Genomic DNA, 16929 nt, shown 5'->3' with positions numbered 1-16929 from the left:
CTTAAGACAATTCTTTTTGTAGTGTCCATATTATTGGCATCCAAAACATTGGATTTTGGATATGTCTTTGTTGTTTGTTCTTCGTGGACCAAATTTGCCAATTTTCCCTTTCTCTTGGCCATGGTAGCAAATGCTTGCTCGTTTGATTCCACATCTTGCTTTGCTATAAGTCTAGTTTCCTTTGTCCTACATAGAGACCACATTTCACTAAGTGTGGTTGATTCCTTCTTGGCATATACACTTGATGTGAAGTTGCGCCAATCCTCAGGTAGAGCATTAAGTACTAGTGACTACAGTTGTCATCTCTTTGTCAGATATGACTTTCCCAAGCTCTTGAAGTTGATCTCTCATTTCAGAGATTTTCATGAAGTACAGAACTACTCATTCCTTTGTTATCTTCATCTTGTTCAATTCATTCCTTAGAGATACTACTTCTCAGGTTGTGGATACCGAGAATAGCTCTAATAGCTTATCATGAATTTCTTTTGATGTTTCAAATTTGGAGACATAAGGAATGAGAGAGTCTTTGATTGATTCTATTAGAATCCTTTGAGCTCGTCTCATCCTTATTGTACTTAGCTGAGGCTTGAGTTTGTTCCTTAGCAGGGATAGTGATATTCCCTTTGACATGTTCTAGGAGTTCATTCTCCTTGAGAAGTAAATCAATCCTCTTCTTCCATGCAAGAAAATTATTGGTACCTACCAATTTGGTGCTTTCCTTGCAAAAAGACATTGATGTATATTCAAAAGGGGACATATACTTAGCTGATAGATTTTGAGATGTAATGGATTTGCTTCCTCCTTGAAGACTTGATGGCTTGCCTTCCTAGGATCTTGATGTTCTTCAAGTTGTCTTCTCCAAGTGGACTTGCTTGATGATTAGATTTGCTTGATGACTTGTAGCTTGATGTAGGTCCTGCTTCAATCTGCTCTTCTTGGTAGGTGCCTTTATGTAAGGCTCTTCTTCTTGCTATGTAGACTTCCTTGATGAATGATGGATTGTACACCTTCTTGTCCTTGAAGTGAATGAGACTTCTAGGTTTGATGCTTCAACCTTTTAGATGTCCTTCCTTGATGAGCGTTCTTGAGATGCCCTTCCCTTCATTTGTCACCTTAGCTCTGATACCATGTTGAAGAATCTAGGGCAATAAGGTATAGTAGGATTCTTCGTTGCTTGATAACAATTTGTGGAGTATTTATACTTTTTCTTGTTAGCTTAATCTTCTTCTTATTATTATTAAAGCATGTGTGTGTACTTCATCAAACTACTACCAAAACATAAGAACAAGAACACAAGATGTTGGCTCTTTGTCAGGGCCGAAACGTCTCTTCTCTTGAGAGGAAAATGCTTCGGTAAGTTTTCTCTTATTGAAGCTTCTTTATTGATCAATGCCAGACCCTAGTCCCTTGACGAGAAGAACCTCGAAGCACAATTCAAGTCCTTCCTTTTCTTTGCACTATGTTTCCCCAGCACTTTGTCTACCTCCTTCCAGCACTTTGTTCTCCAACACTTCATCCTTCTTCCAGCACTTCGTTCTTCCTTCCACTGTAAGTAGATCTTCTAGAAGAGATACTTTTCCTTAGTGATATCCTTCACCTAAGGATACCCATTCCTTCTCTTGATCATCCGAGTTCCTTCTTGGTGTATGGTGGAAGGCTTAGTGTGACAGCACTGCAGCCCTAATTCTTGCACGTGTGGGAGGTACCCTAGAGAATTAGGGTCCTTTTTCCTTTGCTATAGAGGTAGGATTCTTCGCTTGACTTCGGAGGCCTTGTGGGCCTAATTTCAAACCCAACCAACACTAATTCATGCACTGTTTCATCCTATTGTTATACCCTCAGACTTACCCACCTCTTCTTTGCACGTGTGACTATTTCAAGCCCTAGAAACAGTCACCTTCACTTCGGTATTTCTTCCTCATTTTTCGCTATACTTGTAGACTCTTTCTTCGTCCCTTCTTCACCCTTTTTCTCAGTGACCTTCGCTGATTTCAAAGAGATGGATGGCATTATATTGGAGTGGACAACCTCTATATATAGAGGACTGTCCCTCCCTTTAGGCCGACCAGAAGGCCAACTAAAAGATAGTTTGTAGGCCGACTTGTTGTCTTACTTCGGATGGCTTCTTTGGTGGTGTAACATGCTTGAATGAGCTTCTTTGGTGGTGCCTTTGCATAGGAGGAGACTTGACTTTGCTTGGAGGTATTCTCTTGACTTTAATACATATCCATACATGGTGTAACATGCCCTTAAGGCCTTCAACATTTCCCTTTGACTATTTGACTCACCTATAGCACCTAACATTTGCTAGACCTACTTCAATGAGCAAGAAATTCATTGGCATATATTATTAGAATAATATTTCTTTTCTTGAATAAGTACAAATATCAAAAGTACATTTATGCAGACCGAACCTAGTTACATTTTCTTCAACAAGACCCAAGAAGAAATCTGTTGTCACCTCCAAATGGCTCTACAAGATCAAGCATGGAGCTAATGGAAGTGCTGAAAAGTTCGAGGCCAGGTTTGTTGCTGGAGCCTTCTCTCAAAAGGAAGGTGTGGACTATGATGAGATATTCGCACCAGTTGCCTGATATACCACCATCCATTCGATCATTACCCTTGTTGCCTCACAAAGATGGAATTTACATCAAATGGATGTCAAGACCGCCTTCTTGCATGGTTCACTTAAGGAGGAAGTCTATGTTGAACAACCATAGGGGTTTGAAGTTCAAGATCGAGAGACACATGTATGCAAGGTGAAGAAAGCCCTCTATGGGTTGAAGCAAGCTCCAGGGCTTGGTATGAGAGGATCGACAGTTATCTCATGAAGCTGGGTTTTACAAGAAGTGAAGTTGATCCAAACCTTTACTTTAAGGTTGAAAATGATAGAACTCTCATCTTGGTACTTTATGTGGACAATCTCTTTCTAACAAGTGCAATCCCTCTTATTTATCAATGCAAGAGGGAGTTGGCTTCCGAATTCGAGATCAAGGACCTAGAATTGATGCACTACTTCCTAGGCTTGGAGGTCTGGCAAAATCCAAGTGATATTTTCCTTTCCCAAGGAAATATATTGTGAAGCTACTTGAAAGATTTGCGATGGTGGATTGTAAGTTTGTGACTACTCTGATGGAACTTAACTTCAAGAAGTTATGCGGAAGTGTTGCTAGGCCTGATTTGGGAAATCCTTCTGAGTATCGTCAACTCGTGGGGGCCCTGATGTTCTTGGTGAACTCCCATCCACACATATGCTTTGTTGTGAATACATTGAGTCAATTTATGGTTGAGCCTCATCACATATATTGGATTGTTGCCAAGAATCTCTTGAGGTATCTCTTGGGCACAATCACCTATGGACTGACATACACTGCGAGAATTTGAGGCTCCATGGTTATTTTGATGTTGACCGGGTTGGCAATGTGGTGGATTGTAAGAGCACATCGGGATGTTACTTCTCACTAGGTTCTACTTCAATATTTAGATGGCAGGAAGCAGAAATCGATTGCTTTGAGCACCGTTGAGGCCGAATATATTGATGCTAGTATGGCCTTCTGTGAAGTTGTTTGGTTGAGGAAGCTCTTTAGTGAGTTGTTTGGGCATGTGTTGGATACCACCGTGATCTACAGCGACAACCAAAGTAGGATTTGTCTTTCTAAGAATCCTGTGTTTCATGACCGCTCCAAGCATATTGATATCAAGTACCACTTTATCCGAGATATGGTACAATGAGGAGCAATAAGGCTTCGTCACATTGGGACTGATGATCGGATCGCAGATATTCTTATGAAGCCCCTGGGGAAGGTCAAATTCTTAACCTTCCGTGAACGACTTGGAGTCGTGGAGAGACCCTCTTATGAGGGTCCCATTTGAGTTGGATATTGAGCTCTGGGAGCTCCAGGGAGCTTGGGGGTGTTTTTTGGCGTTGTGTACAAGGTGAGTGGTTCACCTTCCCCTGAGATACCTCATGATGGTTGATATATGCATAGGATGAGTGGTTCACCTTCTCCTATGGCATATGAGCAAGATTACTGGTTCACCTTCTCCTATCAATACATCATACCCATGCAGTCCTGGACTCATGGGAAGTACCTCTCATCTGGCCAATGAGTAGGGAAATGAGGATAGCAACCATAATACTACCGATGGACGCTTCGTGTACTGCCGTACTCCCTATGCTAGGATGTTTGATATTCATCTCGGATCAATGGAAACTGACTTCGGGTCAGTGGAGAGTGGTATGATACACTCTCAATCATTTATTCCTCATTATTTCTTCATGGTTCAGTAGAGCAGAGCAAAGCACGGATGTCACAGATGGTACAGACTGACAGATGGTTTGGCAGGTGGATTTCTCCCTAGTTGAGAGGAAGTATTAAAATTGGCAACTAGGGCCAAACTCCACCTTGGACAGCTCATATGATGGAGATGATATTTTTATTGGATTCCTCTTTCCGAGAGGTGTATGATTGATCTAAAGATCATCTCATTCTGACAAGTACAAATCGAATTATAAATTTATTTCTTCTATCAACAAATTGTCAAGGTCGGCCAGAAGTCTAATGTAGGCTCATGAAGCCCAACAGACGTGTCTCTTCACCCTCAACAGTGTGTATATATAGAGAAGTCATTTTCCTCATTTGGTCACTCATCATCACGCATATTTCTCTCTCCTCTCCTCATTGGTTCGTACAGCAAACAAGAGCAGCTCTTCTTCTCTATGCGTTGACTTGGGTTGACTAAAATTGCAGGCTGAAATTTCAGATCTGTTTTTAGGCTATTACAGGGACGTTGATCGAGCATCAAACTTCATTTTTTGACTGTGTTTTTCAGGCAGGAAATTCATTTTCTTAGGTTGTAGCTCCTAGCACAAAAATCGCGGTGTTTGCAGCTGTTTGACCAGCATTGACTGCAGAGCCGTTGACCACAGAAGTGGACTGTGTGTCAACCAAGTTTAACCAGATTTTTCGGAAGAGTTTTGGGCTGATTTGGACTATCTTTGGATGCCAAGTTGACTGGGTTTGACCGAGCTGAATTGAAGGAGAATTTCTGCTGGTTTGACCAGCATTGGCTTTCTCATCAGGGCATCCTGTTGACTGCAGTTTGAGTGGACTGTTTTGACAGTATTTGGGCAAGTAAATTTTGTATATTGTACTCTCTCTTTGTCCTGAACTTTTGAAGAATAATAAGAAGATTTGATCAAAGGATTTTCCCCACATTGGGGTTTTTCCCTGGCATCTGCCAAATATTGCGTCCTCTTGTCTTGGCTTGTCTTCTGCTTATTATTTATGTTCTATTTGCATTTACTATCAATGTTAATGTGATTCCTAATCTGGAAATTGACATTGGGCTAATAAGAAAATTGAAGTAAATTGCTCTAAATCATAGAACATACCATTGTTATCTAAAATTAACAGATCTGAAGCAATCCTAACAGTGGCATAATCACATCTGAACTAACCATAATAAGCCTAAGAACCATAAAGATATTACACATAAATTTAAGAGGCTTAAACATATTTGCTTTAGATATCTTGCTTGAGATTTTGAGATTGATTCTCTTGTGACAGTAGGGTGATCTTAACTGCCAGTGATATCTCTTGAAGTCTGGTGCATTGATTAGTCTTTGGTTGTGAGGATAGACTTGTCCTTTTGCATATTCTTCTCTAGTTGGGTTGCTAACTTTGTGTCCATCCTAGCTTGCATAATCGTATCAGTGCATGATTAGATTTTAGTTACATCTCATTTGCATATGTGTTTCCTGCATTGCATCTTTTATTCCATTTCAGTTACTAATATCACTGTTAGTAATCTCATCTCGCTACTTATAGCTGTCCTCTTACTGTTTTGTAATCTTCTTTGGTTCAAAAATTGCAAATTTAATAATTGAAAGAAGGTTTCTAACAAGCACACACAAGTGACAAGAGGGTATTGCTATCACTACCATAATCATTGTCATCGTGCTTATCTTATTGTGCTTTACGTTTCTCTTGTTCCTAATTTTTATATTATAAGTAAAAGGAATTCTAATAAACACAATAAGATCATCTTAAATAGCATTGTTTCATTGAGAAATCTTGAAGTGCTTCATTTACTGCTATTGGCATCTTGTTTTCTTGTATTAATAAGTGATATTTAAAACATCGTGGTCTAATATTGTCATATTGGAGCATTTTACATATTTGTAATCTCATTGAAGCAATCTAGCATAATTTGCATCTTCATCCTAAGTAGAACTGCATAGCTAAAATTTACCTCCAAGTATAAGTTTGGTTGAAAGACATTTAGGACCACCTTCACTCCCGATTTGCGATGCTTGACCCTTGCACTGAAGTTAAAAAAGGTGACTTGCAGTTCTCTTACGGGCAATCCGTTGTACGAATGGAGGCATCTTGGTCATTAGAACTCCACGGGAGGTATCATTAATGAGACCTTAGCCTCCTTCCCGTGGACTTCATTCTACAACCCTGTGTGAGACTTGCTTCAAAACAATTATGGTGAAGGCTCTCACTTAGACTAGGCATTTAATTAAAAATAACCAAGATCTTGCATCTCATATTAGATTAGATCTTGCATTTTATCTAGGTTAGATTTTGCATCTCACAATTGCAGCAACTGTTCAACCGGGAACTTTCATATTGATCTATGTTGTGCAAGTAATTAATCTTGAGGCATTGGTCTATCATTCATATCTTAAGAATCTAATTGGCTAAGCTTAATAATTTTACTTGTCACATAATTCTAATTCAAGTTGCTAGGATATTCAGTTGTATTTCCTGAACTTGTCGGTTTCCAACGGATTCCTCATCATTCCATCTATAGGGACTACCCCCATTAGCCTGCATTTAGGAGATAGCTTAAACAGAGTGGGCAGGGATCAGAGCGGCCGCCTCTACCCTGAGCATTGTCGCATTGGATGTACAATTCGGGCAACAAAAGACCCCAAATAGGTCAAAGGGACTAGCTACAACAGTATGGAAGACCAAGTGGGAGTGCAAAAGCCACTCCTACGAAATATATAGAAGAAGCATGCTAAAGCAGATCTAAACTATGTTATACAAGATAAGAGTTGTAGTCTAGGGCAATGAAGCAGAAAAGCACATCGGTGGTGCAGAAACATTCAAGTACTGCTGAGAAACCAAGAATAATGCCTCCACTAAGCGAGGGGTGGATGATGTATTGCATGAAGAGTGCCGATAACACACCCCCAAATTCTCTCAATCCTAACATATGAGGCCAAAGAGAAGAAACTAATGATAGGTCTGATATATATCTCGCTGTTTACATGACATGGCCCATGTCCACTCACTTGACACTTGCAACAGAAATACCAGAAACAAATTTTGAGAAGATCTTCCAGCAGCTTCCAACCAGTAATATATTCTGAGCGGATACAGATTTACAGAAAGCTGATCCCGGATTCCTCCATAGATGGATTGTAAATACGACTCTAGCCAACTATAGCTAAATCCGAGAAAACAGAACAAACATGTTGGAAAAGGAATCATTCGGACCAGCCCCACATTGTACCTACTTCATATCTTCTATATTTAATTTATGGTTGGCCAATGAGTTTTCTCCTACACATTTATGGTAAGGAGAGTGGAAAAACAGATAAAGGTAAGGCAGATAAATACGACTCTAGCAAACTATAGGTAAATACACAAAAACAGAACAAGCATATTGGAAGTGGAATCATCTAGCCAACTATAGCTAAATACATGAAAACAGAACAAGCATATTGGAAGAGGAATCATTAAGACAGGCCCCACATTCCACCTACTTCATTTCTTCTATATTTAATCGATGTCTGACCAATTTCTCCTACACATTATTAATGATCGCAAAAATTTAACTATTTAGACATAGTAGATCTGGCAGCGTAGAAAAACAGATGAAGGGAGGACAGAGATAACAAATTAAAAGTATAAGCCTGGGAGGAAAATGACATAAAATTTAAGATCACATGCTGAGGTGCTTCAAAAGTAGAGAGCTTGCCTTGGCGAGATTATTGAAGCTTCCAAAGGTAATGAATCCATTAGAAAGAGCAGGTGTTTCTACAACAGGCCCTGCTTCTGGAGATGGTGTGTAGCAGAGGAAACATCCTGGCAATCTTACAAGCTCTTCCACATGCCTGTAAACAGAAAAAGCTAAGAATGCATAACACTGAAATTTAACAACACCTAATCATACCTGTGGCCCAATATAGTCAAATACACAAAGAAAAGATTGCCAAAATGTTAAACCCCTCAGAATTCACAGCTAAAAGTGAGATAAAAATAAACTAAGAAATATTAAAATTTCACTGACTTCTGTCTTGTTTCCAAAGGATCTGCCAATGAATCTGTAAATCGATAATCAATGGTCGGCAAACCAGTTGTATTTGGATAACCAATCCATGTAGCCTGCAAACAAGCACCCTTAAGTTAGCTCTTTCCTGCATTTATTTTCATAAAAAAACCAGGGAATTAACTCAGATGTATCATGTCCATTATTATCCGTATATAATATTTCCGCTGCAAAATCATGACCAAAAACATAACTTGCATTTCCCCCTGATTGACTTAGTTTATTTAGTACTCTCACTAATTTACAGATCCTCAACATAGGGTGTAGATATTAGAATAGTGACACTGTTTTAACCAACTTTCTTGCAAGCATGTTCATATGGAAGATGAAACATGACATCATCACACCTGTACTGGAGCAGGCCTGCAAGCCATCAATCCAAGCTTGTTATTAGCTGTATGACCTGTCAACTCTACTAAAATGTCAACTTTGTCTTCTCTAACAATGCCTGCTACCTTCTTCTCATCAATTCCATATATATCTCGCCAAAGCCCACCTTTCTTCAGAACTCTTTCTCTAAACCTATGTGTCTTTGCATCTGCCTGCCACATAAAGTACACTAGAAGTATCAAGCTTTCAATAATAAATTGACTTATTTTAGGCCTCACAACAATAAAACAGAGTATAAATCATGCTCCAAATCCTCAACCAGCTACTCTAGTTTTCCTCAAAGACATGACCGGAGGCAACACAAGGGTGGCGCCTATCAAGTTTAAAACAAGAACACAACATGGAAAATAAGAGGATAGAAAGGAAAGAAAGGGAAAGGGAGAAAAAAAAATTTAGAGAGAGAAAATGTTACAAGTTACAAGAAAAGAAGGGGAGGAAAGAAAATGAAAAAAGGAAAGGATCATGAGAGAAAAACTTTAAAACTACAAATGACTAACAAACACTAGAACTTTAAAATGCATATAATTACCAACACTTCCTAGCATCCACATTTTTGGACAACAGGAATATTGATAATGGGAAACAAAGCACGAAGTGAAAATCAGAAAAAGTTAGAATGGCAAGGAAAATGGAAAGAACAAGGCTGAAAAGAAAGAGGAAAAGGGAGGGACGGAAGGATGAGAAGAAAAAGAGAAATGGATGGAAGGATGAGAAAAGTGGAAAGAAAGATCATGTAAGACACTTTCTGTGAAAATTTACTGGCAACCATAAAAAAAAATATAAACTATGAAGTCTAAACGATCTTAATCCAAGCAATAGCCATAAAATAGACAGAAGCTAGACAGTGGATGCGTCCATGACACAAACATCTTGAATGCTGCTAGAACAGACAAAATATGGTGTCCAAGCACCAATGCTTACGCTAGAGAAGTCATTAATCAAAAAGCATTATGGGTAAATTTCTTATGGGTAACTTTAGAGGTTTAAATTTGAAAACAAGCTTCTAGAACCAAATGATTGTGAAACAGTTAGTATCTAAAATCATAATCCATGATAATGAAATCTCGAAGGAAGTATTGAAAAATGACTTATTTATCAACAATCCAGATCTATAGCCATCAGAGACACAGCTCTATGCAACACAAATCTATAACCAACCTACCTAGAATTTTGGGGACTTGATTAAGATATGTTAAACCTATTAATCACATAGAGAATTAAACAATTTTTCCAAAGAATGACTAATTTGATACAACTAAATATCAGGAAAGCATTTTTGCATTGTAATTGAAGGTTCATTTCAAAATGCATGATTCTCAAACAATGAGTTGATATTACTTATACAAGGGAACTTACTAGTGTAGACAATGGTGCAATCCTCACATCTGGCTATGGCCAACTCATATTGTCACATTAATTCATTTGGTTAAGCATTAATGTAATCTTTTATTATAATAACATGTTATGGTTAAGGCCAACCTAGTCAACTAATATGTGGACCGATAACCCCTCCTAGGGAGGGTTCCCTACCACTTGAATTGTATATAAATGCCCACTCAAGAATCATTTGTAAATCATCACCTTGTAATCTTCGTGATCATTGTTTAGACTACAGGCATCATCCATTTATAAAGTGTTTTGTGCCTATGGGCACCTGTATCTTTGGCATTCACTTGTGCTTTGGCAACTCTCTCTCTCTCTCTCTCTCTCTCTCTCTCTCTCTCTCTCAAATGGGTTTGTTTCTCTCTGGCACTCTTATGGATCAGCTCTAGTACTGCTGTTTGGTGCTATTTGGCTAATATTTTCAGGTTTCTCAAGGGAGGAGCTGTTATTTTCTTCATTTATAGCAGGTTTTAGGGTTTTCTGGTGGTTCCATTTTGATATGATCCTTCTCCTCCCCCTCCCCTCCCCCCACCAACACACATAGGTATCAATAACTTGCGCAATAATCCTCAAATTTAACAATACCTTGACCATCTACAAGATTAGCTTTCACATAGCAAACAAGTATATAATAAGAGAATCAAGCCTTATTCCTGCAAAATATAAAAATGGTGCCCTTAAGTGTTTTCGTTTTATTGCTTCAACTCCAGAGAAATGTAAATCTTACAAGTAAAAATGAAAGCCCATTACTTGACATGGTCTTGGCTTTAGCTATTATTGATAACACATCAAAACAATTTCCTTTGCATTGAAAAGAATGGCCACAGAAATGTCCATGCAGGGAGATGACATCTTTCAACAAATCTAAAACGCAGTCCAAGCCATGAATCTCCAGAAAATCTTTTATGTCAGGAATCACTTGTAGCATATACAATTCATGAATGATAGCACCCTGGGTAATACTTCTAGACCTGGGCTATAGAGTTCCTTGAAATGATATTTCATATTTAAAATCAAAAAATAAATCTAGGTGAGGTTATTGGTTGGCTAAACGCGAATTACCAAATAAAGAATCATCACAGAGAGTAAGTTAGTAATCTCTGATGGAGTTTCCCTTCAGTATATTTCCTTTCATGCTTCGTTCATTGGGTAAAATGATATACTCGATAAAAAGTAGAGCTGTATTCAAAGAATTGAATCCTATATTACCTTAACAACTGCAGAATAAACGACCACCTTGTAATTGCTATAATCATGGCATGCAAGAGGTGCTTCTATGAAATATGAGACTGAATGTGTGAAGTAATCTGGTGATACGTAACCAATAACTAGTTGTCGTTCAGGATCCTTAGGATTATCCCAAGTAGTGTACTGAGGATAGAGATTCATAAACCGTTTACCCCATTCCCTGCAAGATCACAAAGAAACAGATAGGTTAATTATAAAATGATGAATTCTAACAAATAAGGCCAAAATGCAACTTATAAAGAAACAACAAATCAAGACAACGGATTGCAGATTGTACAGTGAAGGAATATCATACTACTGTTATCAAGTGCTAAGCCCTATCTAAGCCCCATGTTAACCCAAAAACCCCTTATTAAGTCATAGATATTCAGTTATTACCTAAGTTGCAGGAAATCCTGGCAGGGGAACAGTTTCCATATGGAAACAGAAACGAAACACGGAAACGCGTACGGTACGGCCCAAAAACACATTTCTGGCCGTACTGGCACGTTTCTCGAGGTGGAAACATGGCCAGTATGGCCGGAAACGCATTTCTGGGCCGTACGACGCCGTTTCGACAAGCACCTTGACACTTTTTTTAATTTTTTTTATTAATTTGTCTTCTAATTTTTAATTAGGTTTTTCTAATGCCTTCTAGTTGCTTCTAGATGCCTGTCTAAAGTTATAAAAGTGAACTTTTGCCCTAGTGTTGATTTGCAATTCATCAAGAAGTTTGAGGCATATGCAGTCCATGGTAATGTTAAATTCTTAAAGTAAAAGTGATATTCTCCTTTATTTTTCATTATTTTTCATTTTTTTCAGTTTCATCCTTAAAATGAAAAATAAAGGAGAATATCACTTTTACTTAAATTTTTAACATTACCATGAAATGACTCAGGATGTTTGAGAGTGGTTGCGCCCTCATTGGATTTCATATGGAGAAAGTAGAATTTTAGATCTCACTCAAAATCCAACAGACTTATCTGTTTTTCAAGATTTCAGGATTGGGGGGATTGCAATGTTTCCATTGGATTTTATCATGTACTAGGGTATGGAACTTGCATTTAATCAAGAGAACCAAGCCCTCTATGCAAGGGAGACTCCCAATAATCAAGAGCATCTAGGGTACTAGGGTACGAAACTTGTATTTAATCAAGAGAACTAAGGTCATTTGACTATGTAGGAGGAGACTCCCAATCAAGCACGAGACAAGAAATTAGAAATTTCTCGTGGCTGACTTTGGATATTTCTATTTTCATTATGTGATCATTCATGAGTAAATGTCATGTAAATTTATAGACTTATAGTTTATGCATTGACAATTGACAATTTTATCATAATGTAATAAATTAGAATGTATCATATATGCTTTATGATTGCACATATTTCTTAAGTGTCCTACTATCTATCTATCTATATATATAGATATATATATATAGATATATATATATATATATATATATATATATATATATATATATTCGCGTTTCCCCGTTTCCAAAATTTGGGGAGGTCGCGTTTCATATCGCTTCCCGTTTTGGAAAATCATACCCGTTTCCCCGTTTCGTGCAACTTAGTAATTTTCTGTTGGGACTCCAACGGCCAAGATTAAAACTTAATCAAGGGCTAAGATCATATCTGATTCAATCTGTGTGAGTTTCTAGATGATTCACACCTTATCTCAATTAATTTTGATTAATTAGCCACTTTTCCTAAGTTTACACTTATGGTATATTTAAAAATAGGCTAGTAATCTAATTGAGACAATTCTAAATGGGGGGCGAGAACTTTTGGGCGGGAACTGAAGCTTTGCTACCTTCAATGGCGATCGCTCCTATTCGGCTTGTAGGGACTTCCTCCCTGGCTCATAATCGATTGCTCGATGGAGATAGCATGTCGGCAGGCGCTCCCTCTCCCCGAGGAATAGAACCACGTCAGGAAGAGGTAACAACTAGTTTTATTCATATACAAGATGGGTTTTTATGGCTTAAGACACACTTTCTAGCTCTCGAGCTTCCCGGCGGGGGCACTATCCTCCTGTTTGCCTTGTCTGAGCGTCTATCACGACTTCTCCTGCCACTGCTCAGTGGAATGGTGGCTAGGGCACTGAGAAAGCCGAGTTTTGTGGACGACATACCATTTCCTGTCCTGCATCTGCCTCCCCCTGTCATCTGTTTGTCCACCAACTGGATGTTGTGTGCGTGGTTCCGGGACCTGGGTCTTTATGCGCCCGGGTTCCAATCTACTCTGGATATTTCCTGTGCGCGGGAAAGGGTACTGTCTACAGAGGGCCACATTTTTCCTGGAGCTATGACAGAGCACTCAAATAATGACCCTAATGAGCCAAATCTGAAAGTAGCAAGAAGCAGAAAATATACAAAAATCTGGGATGTAGTGTGTCCTGTTGGAAGTTTGCCCATTACAACGGATTGTATCCCCATCCCGCCTTATGCAACTTGCGTAGGTGAAGAATGGATAAACATTTTCATCAAAAAGACTGGGGGCAGCCATCATTGTATGAGGCTTCGAAAGGGGTTGAATATACAGGAACTAAAGAAGGTAATACGGAACCAAATTGGGATCCCCACCATTTACCAAAACCTGATTTTCTCTGGTCGCTATCTACAGGACCCCCTCACTCTTCAGGACTATGGTATAAACAATGAATCAACCATTTTCCTAAATCTGCGTCTGCGTGGAGGTTGCAATGGAGACAGCTCAAAAAACTCTGGCTCTTTTCGTGATGCAGTCAAAGGAAAAGGCAAACTACAGCAGAAAACAGCACCGGCACCTGAGTTACCAGGTCCCTATATAGTGGAACAAAAAATGGAATCCCCTTCGCTCCAAGTGCATCTACCAGAGGTAACTGAACTACATACGGAACTATCCAATAAAGCTGTCATTTGTAGATTCAATGGTTATTGGCCAAAATCCAATGATCTGCATCATTGGATTTACAATACATGGACAACAAACTGTGATATACATTTATGCTCAAAGGGTTTTTTCATTGTTGGCTTCAGCTCAGCCCAAGATAGAGACAGTGTTATCAATCAGGGGCCTTGGTTTTGGGGCAATGCTGGCCTCTTCATCACTCCTTGGTTCGATGAATTTGATGCAAACACTATGAAAATTTCCACAATACCTGTTTGGGTGAGGCTCCATAACCTTCCTCTACACTTTTGGCATTACAAAGTTTTATCAGCTATTGGGAATTCCCTAGGGAAATTCCTAAAAATTGATGAAGACAGAGTTAGCAAAGGAATTGTCACTTTCGCCAGAATTTGTGTTGAGATGGACCTGAGTCAGGGACTGTCTGATCACATCACATTGAACTACAACAATTCATTGAGGAATCAACCACTCAACTATGAGAATACTGCTTTCAAATGTCGCAGCTGCCTGCAAACTAGACACCTCCAATATATCTGCCCGCTGACCAGAAAGGACACCAAAGGAAAAAAGAAACAACAAAAATGGCCTAAAGGCTGGCAGCACACTAATCTGATGGAAGAAGAGGAGGACCTGCAGTCAGAACTGCCAGAGAACCAAACGGAAACTGGTTTATACACGGGTCAGCAAATTAATCAAGATGATTCTGCCCCAGATACTGATATGGAGCCAAAAAATATTCATCAGCAACCAGAACCTCAATTGGAAGTTAGGGGAATAAAAAGAACTCATGGATCGGAGGGATCTGAATCCGACAAAGAGATACCTTTGACCACACCGGAAAACCAGCTGGCCATTATTCCACCCACTTCCGAATCGGAGGGTTGGAGGAGGGTGGAGAAGAAAAAGGGCAAAAAAGCATAGGCCTGCTGATATTTATTTTGCTTTTTATTGTAACTTTTTTGTCCCCTTCATGGACAGTTTCTGCATATGCTTGAGCATCTACTACATGTAAATTTGTCATATGAATAAATTACGGATTTTTTCCTCGGGGAAAAAGAGACAATTCTAAATGGAATTTCCAGAAACGATTTCTAGGTTATGGAAAACTCGTGTTTTAGCCTCTCCACAAAGTTTCGAGACTAGAACAGCTCTGATGCTACAAAAACTAACACTCTGCTCCATTGGATCTTTTTATCAATAATCATTCCAAGGAATTTAGAGAGATATCTAAGGGTACTCCACCTAGTCAAGATCATGACCATGCTATTCATTTGCAACCTAGAAGTGTACCACCTAAAATTAGGCCTTACAAGTATCCATACAGATAGAAGAGTGGGATTGAGCATATCATTCAAGAAATGTTAGAGGTCGGCACCATTCAACCTAACCAAAGTGTTTTCTCTTCACCAGTGGTGATGGTTATAAAAAATGATATTTCATTGCGTATGTGTCCAAATTACAGATAGCTTAACAAAATGACAATCAAAGATAAGTTTCCTATTCTTGTCATTGATGAATTACTAGACAAATTGCATGGAGCAATTTTCTTTACTAAGATGGATCTTTGTTTTGTATAGCATTAAATCATAATGATGCAAGAATATATTTCCAAAACAGTGTTTAGAGCACATGAACGTCGTAATCAGTTTTTGTTTATGCCATTTAGACTTACTAATGCACCTTCAACATTCCAATGCTTAATGAATTCTATTTTCAAACCCACCCTTATAAAAATATGTTACCATTTTTTGATGAGATACTAATCTAGAGCAAATCTTGTGAAGAGCATGTACAACATGTTGACAAAGTCATAACACTATTGCAAGAGCACCAACTATATGCAAATCCTTCCAAGTGTGCCTTTGAGGTTCAATAAGTGGAATATTTGGGTCATATTGTATCGTGTGAAGGGATCAAAGTGGATCGTGAAAAAATCAAAGTTATGAAGGAATGCACAATCGCCAAAACCTTCAAGAAAATCAGAGGATTCATAGGATTGACAAAATATTATAGCAAGTTCATGAAGAAATATGGTCAAATAGCAACACCCCTAACAAAATTATTGAAGGAAACATTTTCTTGGACTAAAGAAGCAACCAAAGCTTTTGAAAAACTTAAAGAGGTTGTCTACAACTCTCATCATGGCCACACCTGACTTCATGAAAACATTCACTGTGGAGTGTGATGTCTTGGGTCATGGCAGTGGGTGCATTTATTATGCAAGAAAGAAGGCCCCTTGCCTTTGAAAGTAGTGAACTTAAGACGAAAGAACTTACTCAAAGCCATCTATAAGAAAAATGTTGAACATACTAAATGCAATGAAGAAATGGTGTCCATACCTAATAGAAAGGCACTTCAAAGTAAAACAGATCACTATAGTTTGTAGTACTTCTTGGAGCAAGGAATATCTTCAAAAGAGCAACAAAAATAGGTTACAAAGATGATTAGTTATGACTTTGAAATTATCTACAAAAAGGGAAAACAAAATATTGTGGCAAATACACTCTCAAGGAAGCAGGAAGACACAGAGGGTTTACTATGCATTATTTCCATTCCACAGTGTGACTAAGTGGAAGAAGCAATAATAGTTGGAAGCAAGATGAAAAGATATGCAAGATCATTCAACAACTACAGCACCCCGATGCAATAGAAAAATTTGTGGAAGAATGAATTGATGCGGTATCA

General features: G+C 38.6%; 1 protein-coding gene across 1 annotated transcript in view; it reads right to left on the bottom strand.

The window, feature by feature from the left end:
- The window catches only part of SPY (Tetratricopeptide repeat (TPR)-like superfamily protein), a 310171-nt gene that overhangs the window by 100911 nt on the left and 192331 nt on the right, over positions 1-16929 (bottom strand). The window contains exons 12-15 of the mRNA XM_089384094.1: positions 11332-11530; positions 8697-8891; positions 8311-8405; positions 7999-8134 (exon numbers count right to left, since the gene is read on the bottom strand). Of these exons, the coding sequence (XP_089240220.1) occupies positions 7999-8134; positions 8311-8405; positions 8697-8891; positions 11332-11530 (625 nt within the window). The remainder of the gene's footprint in view (positions 1-7998; positions 8135-8310; positions 8406-8696; positions 8892-11331; positions 11531-16929) is intronic.

The sequence above is a fragment of the Pinus tabuliformis genome, chromosome Q, assembly GCF_031772625.1.
Source record: "Pinus tabuliformis cultivar Carrire ecotype Pingquan chromosome Q, CPIR1, whole genome shotgun sequence".
In the NCBI taxonomy this organism is placed as follows: domain Eukaryota; kingdom Viridiplantae; phylum Streptophyta; class Pinopsida; order Pinales; family Pinaceae; genus Pinus; species Pinus tabuliformis.
The sequence above is the reverse complement of the archived record's forward strand: the minus strand, read 5'-3'. Positions and strand labels throughout refer to the sequence as shown.